The sequence below is a fragment of the Emys orbicularis genome, chromosome 8, assembly GCF_028017835.1.
Source record: "Emys orbicularis isolate rEmyOrb1 chromosome 8, rEmyOrb1.hap1, whole genome shotgun sequence".
Lineage (NCBI taxonomy): Eukaryota > Metazoa > Chordata > Testudines > Emydidae > Emys > Emys orbicularis.
The window spans coordinates 30,632,281-30,645,765 of NC_088690.1; the positions used below are offsets into that span (position 1 = coordinate 30,632,281).

General features: G+C 43.0%; 1 protein-coding gene across 2 annotated transcripts in view; it reads right to left on the reverse strand.

Moving 5' to 3' along the window:
* The window catches only part of ODF2L (outer dense fiber of sperm tails 2 like), a 44,689-nt gene that overhangs the window by 3,062 nt on the left and 28,142 nt on the right, over nucleotides 1-13,485 (reverse strand). For both annotated transcript variants that reach the window (XM_065409642.1, XM_065409641.1), the window contains 5 exons: nucleotides 12,476-12,580; nucleotides 10,857-11,015; nucleotides 5,587-5,672; nucleotides 5,340-5,502; nucleotides 4,241-4,366 (listed from right to left, as the gene is read on the reverse strand). In XM_065409642.1, the coding sequence (XP_065265714.1) occupies nucleotides 4,241-4,366; nucleotides 5,340-5,502; nucleotides 5,587-5,672; nucleotides 10,857-11,015; nucleotides 12,476-12,580 (639 nt within the window). The remainder of the gene's footprint in view (nucleotides 1-4,240; nucleotides 4,367-5,339; nucleotides 5,503-5,586; nucleotides 5,673-10,856; nucleotides 11,016-12,475; nucleotides 12,581-13,485) is intronic.

The following is a 13,485-nucleotide window of genomic DNA, read 5'->3' on the forward strand; positions in this document are numbered from 1 at the left end:
ATAAAATCGGGACTGTCCCGATATTTAGGTGTTTGTCCCAAAGATCAGTCGGGACGCAATTTGTCCCGATATTTCGCTCCGCCGGCAGCATTCGGGCACTCGTTTTTTTATTTATTTTTTGCTCCGTCGGCAGCACTTGGCTTTTTTTTTTTTCTTCCCCTTCCCCTCTCCGCTGGCGGAACCCTTTGCCCCCCCCCCCATGTGTCCTGATATTTTCTTCCTCTCATCTGGTCACGCTACCTCCCCCCATACAGCAAGCAGGAGTCTCTGGGAGCAGCTCCAAGGCAGAGGACAGGAGCAGCACATGGCAGTGGGGGAAGAGACAGCTGCTGCACAGGGAATTTAGGGGAGTGGGGAGCTGATAGGGGGGCTGCTGGTCCACCCTGGTTCCAATCACCCACCAGCTAGCTGCAACGGGCTGCTCTTCCTGCAAACAGCGGACAAAACAGGCGGCTGCCAAACGACATTAGAAGGGAGAATTTCACAACTTTAAACGAGCATGTTCCCTAATTGATCAGCAACTTAACATTGAAACCTTAACCAGAATGACGTTAGGTGAGGAGTTCCTATACTAAACTCTTACAGATGCTAGCCTACAAAAAGGGAGGGGTAGTGTAATGGGGTTCACACTGCAACCCTCCGGATTCAGCCTCTTGGCCCCTCACCTCCGTGAATCAGGGACACTTCTGTCTGGTGCAACAGCCGTGTTCTTTATTCATGACCAGTTTCCCACCACCAGTTTCCAGCTATATACAGGTTTTACAGCTGCTTGGCCTACCACAGGCCTTGCCAGCAACAGACTAGGAGGCTTCTACTGCCTCTGAACCTGACCTCCCACCAGTCTCCAGCCCCACACCCCTTTTCTCACTTCCTTCCAGCCTTATAGCTCCTGCTAATGAGGCTGGCAGGTGTGGTCAGTTATCAGGCAAACATAGGGCGGTTCACCCTGACCCAGTCCCAATCAGGGAGAACGTATTGGGGCTGGAGCGGCAGGAACTGATTAAGGGCTTCTGTAGCAGCACCCTGCCACAGGTAGAAAAGGGTGTCAGCAGACTGAGGCTGACACCAAGATGGATGCCAAGAGACAGAGATGTTGTGTAGGGTAGGCTGCCTCTCCCTGCCACAGATGGAGTTAACTGGGCTGATGAGTACTTATACCTTAAACTTTCCTTGGTAGCCTTTGTAAGTAAGATTCGTGCATGCAGGTCTTTTATTGTTTCTACCCTGTATTCTAAAGTGCTTTGTACTTTTGAGGAACAAACAAATAATGCTTCATTTGGAAGACACTTTCTGTGTCACTGCAAACTTGCATTGCTACAGACCCCTGAAGGAAACCTCTTATAGGTACCAAAAGCGAGTTGGGCCTGTGTCATTACTATGCTTGGTAAAAAGGGACTGCAGTCCAGAGATCCAGTTTAGGAGTTGTTGGACCGAGTGCTTCTACTGAAGCGAGGCGCAGAAAGACAGACCTGTCAGCTAAAGGGTGTATTTGAGAGGAACTAAAAGAAGTCCAAGGCGCAGCTTGCCCTGTAGCCATGACAGGATTATCAGCTTCCATAGAAAAATCTTAAACTCTCAAGAATCCAGCACCTCAAAGAGCAATCATAAACCAGCGAAGAGTCAACATTACTCCTGGGGGGAATTCTGCGCCACTATGCGTGCACAGAATTCACGTACCCAACAGATTTCTTTGCTTCCGTGCAGAAAAATGACTTCTCATGGGGAAGCTGCCAGAACAGTCATGCGCTTCTCCCCAGCAGCCCGGGTGTGTCGTTTTGGGTACCTGGAGCAGCTGGCGGAGAGGTAAATTGCTGCTGGGAGGGGGCATTTGGGGATCTACTGGCCATTGGCTCCTACTGGAGCTGGGCTCAGCTGCTAGCCCGGGCTGGGCTGGGCTGGGCTGGGGGAGGATGGGACTTACTCTTCCCTCCAAGGAGCAGCCATGTCTGGGTCAGACTAGGAACTTCCCCCAGCTGCAGGAAGCTCCACCCTCTGGCTTCCTGCCCCCATCACTCCTCAGCTGTGGGGGGAGAGGTGATCATACGGGGAACTACTCCCCCATCCACCCAACCCCCATGCATCCAGACCCTCCCATACGCAGATTTCCCTGCCAAGCCCCACCCCTTCTCTACCTGGCTCACCTGCCGAGCCCCTCTTTCCTGCCTCTGGACTCCCACCTCTGCACCCAGATCCCCCCCGCACTTGAACCCCACCTTGATGAGCCCCACCCCCCAAAACCTGGATCCCTCTGCTCAGCCCCTCACCAAGCTGCCACACCCAGATTACCCCACATCTAACCCTCTGACCCCACATCTGGATCCCCCCCCCCCAAACCCCCTCCAAACTTGGATCCTGCCAGGCTGAGCCTGCTGGCCTCACACATGGATTGGGAGCCAGGGCTGAGCGTGCATGCGAGACTCTGTCCCTCTCTCTTGCTATCTTGGTGTGTATGGTGTGGAGGGCCAGGGCCCTGGGGTGTTTCTGGGGCAGGCCAGGCCCTTGCGCTGTGTCAGGGGAGGGATAGCTCAGTGGTTTGAGCATTGGCCTGCTAAACCTAGGGCTGTGAGTTCAATCCTTGAGGGGGCCACTTAGGGATCTGGGGCAAAAATCAGTACTTGGTCCTGCTAGTGAAGGCAGGGGGCTGGACTCGATGACCTTTCAAGGTCCCTTCCAGTTCTAGGAGATAGGATATCTCCATTAATTTAATTTAAATTGTTTTTATTTTATTCTAATTAAAGACACATCAAAACAATTCTGTGATAATGGGGAGACGTATGCCATCAGTTTTGGGCTTTTTTCCCCGAGCTTCTAGAGGGTTTAAAAAACTTCCTGTGAATCTTAAACCAGAGTTCATGCTAGAAGGAGAAAAAGGCCAGTTCAGAATGTAAAAAGGATCCCTGGCTCTAGGTGACCCGGTGTAGCCAGAGTTCCTTTTGACCATATGCCACCTTCAATTTAGCTGGAATTCATCTCTTCCCCCCCACCCCACCCCCAAAAAAGTCTGAGGATTTATGTAATATTCATCCATCTCATGAAGGATGAGAGAAAAATGAAATTTTGTGTTTTTTTTTTAAATTAAGGGGGGAAATGTTTGTTACCTTTGTGGTGTTTATGTGGCTGTTGGCTGAAAATACCATTTTACAGCACTGCAGGGCCAGAATCAGGCCCCCGGTCTCTGAAACTTTATGTATCTCTTTGAGTACTGTTGTCTCTAGCCTGATGCCATGAAATCAAGGGCCAACATTTTTTATTTGCATACCTAAAGTTAAGCACCCAGGATGCAATTTTCGAAGAGTAGAGGATTTAGACATGCCTTCCATTAACAATAATGGAAAATGTGTTGAAATCCCCAAGATTGCTTTGAAAATCTCCACCTAAATTCATACTTTAGCACTTAGGTAGCTAGTCTGATTTTCAAAAGGTGCCAAGTCCACAATATCTTCTTGAAATGGGGCCCTGCTGGTAGGGCAAGTACCAATGTGCCACACCTAGGATTTGCAAGTTCTTGAAACCTTTGAAAATCAGGGCACTTATTTAGATTCCTGTATAAGGCTATGGGTGCCTAACTTTAAGCACTCATGTTTGAAAATATTCACATAGATTCCTGGTAAGATCAGATCCTTTTACCAGCTCAGAAATACATTTATCCACTTCACTAAGTAGGTCTGGACCTGCTAACAATTTGTGTCTGGGTCAGGGCCGGCTCCAGGCACCAGCTTACCAAGCAGGTGCTTGGGGCGGCCATTTCGGAGAGGGGCGGCACGTCCAGCTGTTTGGCGGCAATTCGGCGGACGGTCCCTCACTCCTGCTCGGAGCGAAGGACCTCCTGCCGAATTGCCACCGCAGATCGCGATCGCAGCTTTTTTGTTTGTTTGGCTGCTTGGGGCGGCCAAACCCTGGAGCCGGCCCTGGTCTGGGTGAGCCTTTAGAATAAGGAGCAGCCCCAAGGGAGGTTACTAAAGGGTCTTAGCAGAGTAGACAATCCTGCACTAATGTAGGAAGATGGATTAGCTATCCTGGAGATCTTTTCCTAACCTGTCATCTATAATACTGTGCACAAAATATGCAGTCTTTCTGATAGTTTTATGCTTAACTGAATTATGTGAACTGACTCTGTGCCCCAAATTATGTACAAATTCATTTAGAAATATATTCATCCATTTAAAACGCTTTAGTGTATGTAGTGATTAAATTAACTAAGCAGTTTATGATCAGTGTCAGTAAAGTGATAGATTCTCACATTGTTTAATTTGCAGACAAGTCGCTTTTGCTCCTCTCGTCTCTCTCTCAATTCGGTTTCCAGAGTCAATATTTTTGTCTGAAGAGCTCTCTCCTTGGATGACATTTTTTCCACCTCTTCAGACTCCTGTGATGGTAATGAAGGAAGAAAAAGCTATTTAATTACATATAGACCTGCATTTGAAGCCCAAAACAACAAATAATTATTTTAAACTATTTTATGCTTCAATTGATCGTCTCTTCCATATTTGCTGATTATAATCCTCCCTCTATTCCCCATCAATTATCTTGAGCACACATGGAATACATTCTGATTTAAAATGAAATAAGCTGTCTCATAGGAAAATACTGTAGGAATGATTAATGGGGGGGAAAAAGTCTGACTCATCTGTGAATCTGTCCTGAACTGAGACTTATTCAGAATCCATCAGTATTACTAGAATATGAGAACAATCCTACAATTGTACGTTCTACTTCACTTATAGTTAATTTAATGGGAACATTATCACTTCAGATATATATTTTTCTGATTGTACTGCAATAGTTACTTGTGATGTAAATTCCTACAATTCTTCGCCTATTTGTTTTATTGCTTGAAATATTTTCTGTTCATGACCACACAAAACCTTGTACATTTTGAGTGTGGAAAGCCCTCTTCTGACATTAGAAAGGCTCAATATCAAAGTCCTAGTGGGCTGCCCATTCAAAAGGGAAATGAAAAAAGACAAGCTGAAGCTTTTGATCAGAAACTCTGTCACTTCTGCACATTTAAATATTGGGTGGTTGATGCTCTTCATGTTGTTTGAAGGAAAGAATTCCTTCCTAAAGATGAAGGACAAAATCCCGGCCCCATTGAAGTCAATGGGAGTTTTGCCATCAGCTTCAATAGGGCTAGGAAATCCAAAGTTCTTTGTATTTATTCAGGCAAAACTCCCATTGACCTATTTTTCCACATTGCCCCCTCCTATGGAATGATCTACCTTTCTTGATTTGTCTGGCCATCACACCTCCTCAAGCCCTTTGTTCTTTTCCAGAGTTTTCTTTATTTGAAAATGGGAAAAACTGCAATCAGATTCAGAAACATATTACACCATATATACCTTTTTTCTGCCTTCTTCCAAAGCAGACTCCAACTGTCTGGCTAAAGCATCATATTCTGCTAATTTCTCTTTAAGCTGCAATTCACTGTGCTGAAGACTCTCCTCTTGGTTTGCCAGCTGATGTGCAAGTTCTTCATTTTGTACTTCCATCTTTTCTAACTGTCTTTATGCAAAACAGATACACACATGAAATTTGATTATGAGGAGAAAAATGTAAAAGTGAGTACTAGTCAGATATCACATTTACCTTTTAAGATATTCATATTTCTTCTGAATGTTATAGTTTTCCTCTTCCAAAGAATGGTTTCTCAAGAACCTGTTGTTGTCATCCATCTGTGAAAATGATGTTTCCATTCTATTTAATGGAGATTTGCACAGGACATTATAAGCCAAATCAAGCTTGCCTTATTCAAGCTATCCTATTAAAATCAGTGCGCCTACTTCATCACCATGGCAAGCAGTATTTGGCCTATATTTGAAGCAAATAAAACACAACTATAGTAGCAGACTATATTGTAAGCTAAAGACTTGTTAAGGCATGAACTTAGGGCTGGCTTACCCCTGCAACCTAATGCATTTAGTTGGACAGGTTTAAATTCGTGCAAAATCTGGCTCATAAAGCTTTTTTCCCTCCATTTTAAAATTATTTTGTCCTCGCAGTATATAAAAAGTGCTTGGAAGCTTGATAATGATATTTGTTTCCTTACCATTTTCCTACATGTACAATTGTTGTTATGCAGGAGCAGCTTAGGAGTGCTGCCTGATGGATTTCATTAAAGCACCAAAGCATTTATTTTGAAAAGAGCAATAAACTTTGCAAAGATATATACTAGACTTTAACTATATATATTAGACTATAGCTAGATATAATAGAAGAAAAATACTGATTATTTGAATTTAAATGTCTTGTCGACAAATTAGTGATCAGATTCTGATCTCAGGTACACAGTGAAAACCTTGAGAAACATCACTGACAGAGTTTCTCTGTATTTAGGCATCAATTCAGGACAGTCTCCCTCTTCAAGAAAGCACGCAAGCATTAGATTAACTTTAAGTACATACTTATTCTCAATGAAATTAATGGAACTTACTTAAAATTAAACACGTTGTGACGGGTTGGATCACAGAAACCCCCTTGGGAGCTGCCACCCAACGTGCAAAGACTACCCCTGCTTCTGTTTTCCCTGCCAGCTCAGGATTCCAGCAAGACAGGGTGCTGGAATCCTGAGCTGGCAGGGAAAACAGAAGCAGGGGTAGTCTTCCACTGTGACGGGTTAGATCACAGAAACCCCCTTGGGAGCTGCCACCTAATGTGCATAGACTACCCCTGCTTCTGTTTTCCCTGCCAGCTCAGGATTCCAGCACCCTGTCTTGCTGAGCCAGACACTCCAGTCTGCTCTAACAAAGACTCAGGGTCTGGATCGCTTGTCCCAAAGCTGCAAGTTTACCTGAAAACCAGCTCACAGGAGTGTGCTTGTCTTTAGCACTCAGATGCCCAACTCCCAATGGGGTCTAAACCCAGATAAATCTGTTTTACCCTGCATAAAGCTTATGCAGGGCAAACTCATAAATTGTTCGCCCTCTATAACACTGATAGAGAGATATGCACAGTTGTTTGCTCCCCCAGGTATTAATACATACTCTGAGTAAATTACTAAATAAAAAGTGATTTTATTAAATACAGACAGTAGGATTTAAGTGGTTCAAAGTAGTAACAGACAGAACAAAGTAAGTCACAAGCAAAATAAAATAAAATGCGCAAATCTATGCCTAATCAAACTAAATACAGATAATCTCACCCTCAGAGATGCTTCAGTAAGTTTTTCTCAGACTGGACACCTTCCAGGCCTGGGCACAATTCTTTCCCCTGGTACAGCTTTTGTTCCAGCTTAGGTGTTATCTAGGGGATTCTCCATGATGGCTCCTCTCTCCTCTGTTCTCTTCCACCCCTTTATATATCTTTTGCATAAGGCGGGAACCCTTTGTCTCTCTGGGTTTCCACCCCCTCCCCTCACTGGAAAAGCACCAGGTTAAAGATGGATTCCAGTTCAGGTGACATGATCACATGTCACTGCAAGACTTCATTACTCACTTGCCAGCACACACATATACAGGGAGACTCACAGGTAAACAGCCATCTGCAGACAATGGGAGTCATCAAGATTCCAAACCATCATTAATGGCCCACACTTTACATAATTACAATAGGCCCTCAGAGTTACATTTTATATTTCTAGTTTTAGATACAAGAGTGGTACATTTCTACAAATAGGATGATCACACTCAGTAGATTATGAGCTTTGTAATGATACCTTACAAGAGACCTTTTGCATGAAGCATATCCCAGTTACATTATACTCACTTATATTTTTATAAAACCATATAGACTGCACAACGTCACACCCTCCTCCTGAACTTACTGCCAGAGACTTGGACACTGACCATGGCGGAGGCAGTATACCTAAAATTCGTTTTTGGGCTCCCCTATGGGGCAGACACTCCTGTGTCCCCCAAAAGGGAAAGAGACCCTGATCCAGCTGTAGGCTCACAGCTACCAGCTATGAGAGACCTTTCGCTGGCCAGCAAAATCCCCCCCCTTTCACTCAGGTTGGGTTTGCTTCCAGCTAGAGTCCTTGGGGTTTGTTCCCACCGCAGCAGTCACCAGGACCCCAACTTCCAGCTCCAGGATACATGTCTCTGTGCACCTCTTCCACTCCATTACAGCCAGGTCATGCTTCTGGGTCTTAATTGCTTTGTCTCTTAAGTCCAGGCTGGTGGGCAGCCTTTTCTTTTTCCAGGGCAGCCTTTTCCCAGGCAAATTGTACATCAATTTCCATTTGTCTTCCCTTGAGACCATCACTTGATGAGCTGGGATACCACAGAGAACACCCTCCTGCCAGAACAGGCACCCCTCCCCTCCTGTCTTGCTAGGTTAGACACTCCAGTCAGCTTCAGCACAGACAGAGGTTGGGCCACACCCATCTGCAGTTCACTGAAACTGAGATGCACTTAGCTCAGGGGATTCTTAGTTAACCAAGACTTTCACAGTGCCCAGCGTTCAGCTTTTCTGGGCAATTTGTACCCTGTGCAGTTTTAGTTTCTTCTGATCTTCCGTCTTACTTATTTTGCTTCCTTTTCTGTCCCTACTTCCCTTTCCCGAAATAAGCAAACAGAAAATAACAAACCAGTAACTACTTTGTCTGTTCGCCAGCCACCACACTTAAAACTCACTTAAAATCACTACCAGTATCTCAAAGCAATCAGCTGTGCACAGATCCTGCTCGACTACGCCACTGTGACGGGTTAGATCACAGAAACCCCCTTGGGAGCTGCCACCTAATGTGCATAGACTACCCCTGCTTCTGTTTTCCCTGCCAGCTCAGGATTCCAGCACCCTGTCTTGCTGAGCCAGACACTCCAGTCTGCTCTAACAAAGACTCAGGGTCTGGATCGCTTGTCCCAAAGCTGCAAGTTTACCTGAAAACCAGCTCACAGGAGTGTGCTTGTCTTTAGCACTCAGATGCCCAACTCCCAATGGGGTCTAAACCCAGATAAATCCGTTTTACCCTGCATAAAGCTTATGCAGGGCAAACTCATAAATTGTTCGCCCTCTATAACACTGATAGAGAGATATGCACAGTTGTTTGCTCCCCCAGGTATTAATACATACTCTGAGTAAATTACTAAATAAAAAGTGATTTTATTAAATACAGACAGTAGGATTTAAGTGGTTCAAAGTAGTAACAGACAGAACAAAGTAAGTCACAAGCAAAATAAAATAAAATGCGCAAATCTATGCCTAATCAAACTAAATACAGATAATCTCACCCTCAGAGATGCTTCAGTAAGTTTTTCTCAGACTGGACACCTTCCAGGCCTGGGCACAATTCTTTCCCCTGGTACAGCTTTTGTTCCAGCTTAGGTGTTATCTAGGGGATTCTCCATGATGGCTCCTCTCTCCTCTGTTCTCTTCCACCCCTTTATATATCTTTTGCATAAGGCGGGAACCCTTTGTCTCTCTGGGTTTCCACCCCCTCCCCTCACTGGAAAAGCACCAGGTTAAAGATGGATTCCAGTTCAGGTGACATGATCACATGTCACTGCAAGACTTCATTACTCACTTGCCAGCACACACATATACAGGGAGACTCACAGGTAAACAGCCATCTGCAGACAATGGGAGTCATCAAGATTCCAAACCATCATTAATGGCCCACACTTTACATAATTACAATAGGCCCTCAGAGTTACATTTTATATTTCTAGTTTTAGATACAAGAGTGGTACATTTCTACAAATAGGATGATCACACTCAGTAGATTATGAGCTTTGTAATGATACCTTACAAGAGACCTTTTGCATGAAGCATATCCCAGTTACATTATACTCACTTATATTTTTATAAAACCATATAGACTGCACAACGTCACACACGTGATTAAGTGCTTTCCTGAATTGAGGCCTTGGACAGGTTTAAGTGAGAGCAGAATCTGGTCCTATAGCTATAAAGATGACCTTTCCAAGAAATTTAACATAAAATCCAGAGCTTGTATTTTTATACGGATCATAAAAATAGCACATGGGACCTCTTTCTGTTTCTAATGACGTCATTGGAAGTTTTGCCACTGACTACCTGTCAATAAGTTTTAGAAGACTCTTTCTGGTTTTCCCCAGAGCTCTGCTGTCACAGATTATTCTGGTCCACAAAAAAGATATATGGTCTGTCACATAAACTTAAGTTTAAAATAAAAAACTGTAAGTTGTTTTTCTCTCAGTGTTCAGAATCAAAATCTTTGAAAAATGAAATGTATATAAAAACAGGAGGAAAAACACATTCAGGCCCTTAAGAGGTACTACAAACACTGATTAAAAAACTCTAAAAATTACTTGAAATTATCTTTTTTTAGAAGTCTGAAGTGTCCTTTCTAGTATATTTATATGTAAAATACAATGTAACTTGTAAAATAGAAAGGATATAATTTACTGCTTTGAAAGTTTATGATTTGTAGCCATTTCCCTGAACAAGTATTGCCCAGCTTATAAATTAGGCATTAAAAGATCATTTAAAAAAAAAATGCAATATTTCCATTACATGAAAAAAATCCAGAGATTGAAATTACTCTACTAGATATAACTGTGTCCTTTAGAACTGTACAGTACATTAACAAAGAAAACTTTCTGGGATTCGGCTGGGGATTCACATTTAACATATCTAATTATTCAAAAGGAAAGAGGTCTTTCTTATTAGAAAGCTCTAAAATCTAAACGCAAAAATAAATAAGAATTTTCAGTTAGGTACTGAAGCTGCAATTTCATCTCTCTAAACGTACAAAAAAATGCAGGCAGAACATATCACAAAGAGCATCACAATCGCTGCAGAAGGAACTTTTGTTCTATTAAGCAAGTATGTGGATGAGAGAACATTGACATGGGTTCCCTCAGATTGCAAAACTACTCCCAAGACTTTCTTCCACATAGTTTAGATACTTTACTATTAAATGGTTATGCTCTAAGCACCTGAACCTGTAGCTCCCTAATGGTTTTGGATTTGTCTGCATAACTCCTTTTGTAGGACAACAGATTTTCCTGATACTTCTGAAGCCTCTCTTCAGCTACTTTCAGTAAGTCACGAACATGTTCTAACTCCTTCAATTGAGCCTGTATCTGGCTCCTCACCTGCACGGTAGCATTAAGGGAAAACAGGTAGGTACAAAACCATAAATTAATTGTTAAAAATTTCAAAAGCTTTCCATATGGTAACATACATAATACATCTAAAATTCTACACACATTTTTGCATAATGTTATTCCTCCAATGAAAAATAGAATGAACATTATGGCACAAACTCATCCCCCCAGCCCTATATTTTAGTTAGGGCTCAGTGAAACTGGAAATGTAATGAAATGTTTATGAAAAGTAATGTGAACATTTTCAACAAGTTATTGTATGTGTACTGCACTCCTAAAATGCTGATTTATTGGGACATTGTGTAACAGACTATTTTTCACAGTGAGGCATGTGAAAGCTCTAAAAGCTTTTTAGATGAGACATTCTGAACATGAGGATTATAGTGTAATTTTGGAAGGCAGTGGCAAGTGCCCTCCTCAGCCCCAACAGCTACATACAACACTTTTCAAACCTTGTTTAGTTATGAGATGGGCAAATACCATATCCCCATTTTACAGATGAAGGTTGGAACAGTATGTGACTTGCTGAAGGTCACACAGTGGGTTCGTTTCAGAACCAGAATAAAAACCTAGGACTTCTCACTGTGAGGCTCAGGCCTAATCTTTAAAACCATGGTGCCCTATAGGCGAACCAACACCTGTCTGTGTCTCAGTTTAAAAAAAAAAAAAAAAAAAAGGGGGGCAACAATATTTACCATAAGGGAAATCCACAAACATATAGCAATTAAGTTATATGCAGTCACAGTTAATCAGGTAAAGGATTATCCCAATTTTACTAATTCAGAAACTGAAGCACATGCTTCATGCTCTACCAAGCATGGCTAACAATGAACCAGGGAAGAGTCCCGGGGAGCCAGGAAGCAGAGTGAAGAAGCATTGCCTCTGTGTAGATACCAAAGAGCTATGTAGAATCATAGGACTGGAAAGGACCTTGAGAGGTCATCTAGTCCAGTCCCCCGCACAACCATAGTATTTGCATAGTTGGGAATGTTGCTCCCCACAAAAGGAAGAATTTGTAGGATGCTTAGCAAAGCAAACCGTACAGTAATTTCCTTCTTCCCTGTCCAGCTTCCACAGCTTTTCTTGAGGGTGGGGGTAAACTAGGCCACTGATTGACTGATTTGTTTGTTTGCTTTTTAAATACCAATCTGAACATTCTATGGTGGGTTCACAAATTGTTATAGTGTGAACCACACCTTAATTGAGAGTATTTTATGGACCACCATTCTCACGCTGTGGTGATTACAGCAATTGCTTACAGGGAAAAGTAATGTTAGTGAAGTATTTAATGTATTTTTGGCATTGTTTTATGCAATTTAGTACCTGGAAAACAAGAAAGCCACCACCTTACAACCACCAGCAAGTGGTTCCCAGGCCAATCTGAGGTTCACTTTTCTACAAAAGACCATGAAACCATGTTATACTGTTTGTTAAAGTGGACTACTTACCTCACTTATCTCTAAATCTTTGGCTTCTGTTATTATTTTGTTTTCATTTAACACTTTTTTGTATCTGGCTTTCAGTTCTTCTGCTTCTGTTTGTAATTTTTGTACCTAGGATACAATATATTTTACATATATTTGCAAATGTTACTCCATCATTCCTTAAAGCTGGAAGCATTTATGTCAAGCAACAGCCTTTCATTTCCCCAAATGGTACTTTGTCATTGCCTATACTTACTTATTCATTTTCTCTATCCTCATAATTGCCTTCACAACTGAGTAGGCTGCAGAAACACGGAATACCACCCAAGCTGCTGAGCAACTGGAGACTGCTCCCTATTCCAAGCCATGTATTGTACTCGTACAGATACACAAAGCCTATTTTGACTTTGTTGCCCCCGAACGTATATCTTTGCAGCGGCATAAACTGTGACTTGGCACTATTTGACTATTATCTGACTCATTTACTCGAACCCCCTTGCATCACTCCCCAATCGCAACAACTGCAGTTTTCCTTCCTTGCCGTGCGACACCCGGTCAACCTGATGAAGTCAGCCAAATGTGTAAACGGCAAATGTAGTCTTCCGGGACTCAAACAAGACCAAATTACTTTTCAGATGAGGTTCCTATGTATTAATTCAACATTGTAGTTATTTTTTTCAGAGGCAAACTTTTCTGTCCTGCAATTAAAACTCATCTAACAAAGCTCAAATAGCATTAACATATTCATGTTAAGACACTTAGGCTAGGTCTACACTGGGGGCGGGGGGGGTCGACCTAAGATACGCAACTTCAGCTACGCGAATAGCGTATGTTAGGTCGATTTACCTGGCCGTGAGGACGGCGGCGAGTCGACCGCTGCCGCTCCCCCATCGACTCCGCTTCCGCCTCTCGCTGCGGTGGAGTTCCGGAGTTGACGGCAGAGAGATCGGGGATCAATTTTATCGTGTCTACACTAGACGCGATAAATCGATCCCCGATAGATCGATCACTACCCGCCGATCCGGCGGGTAGTG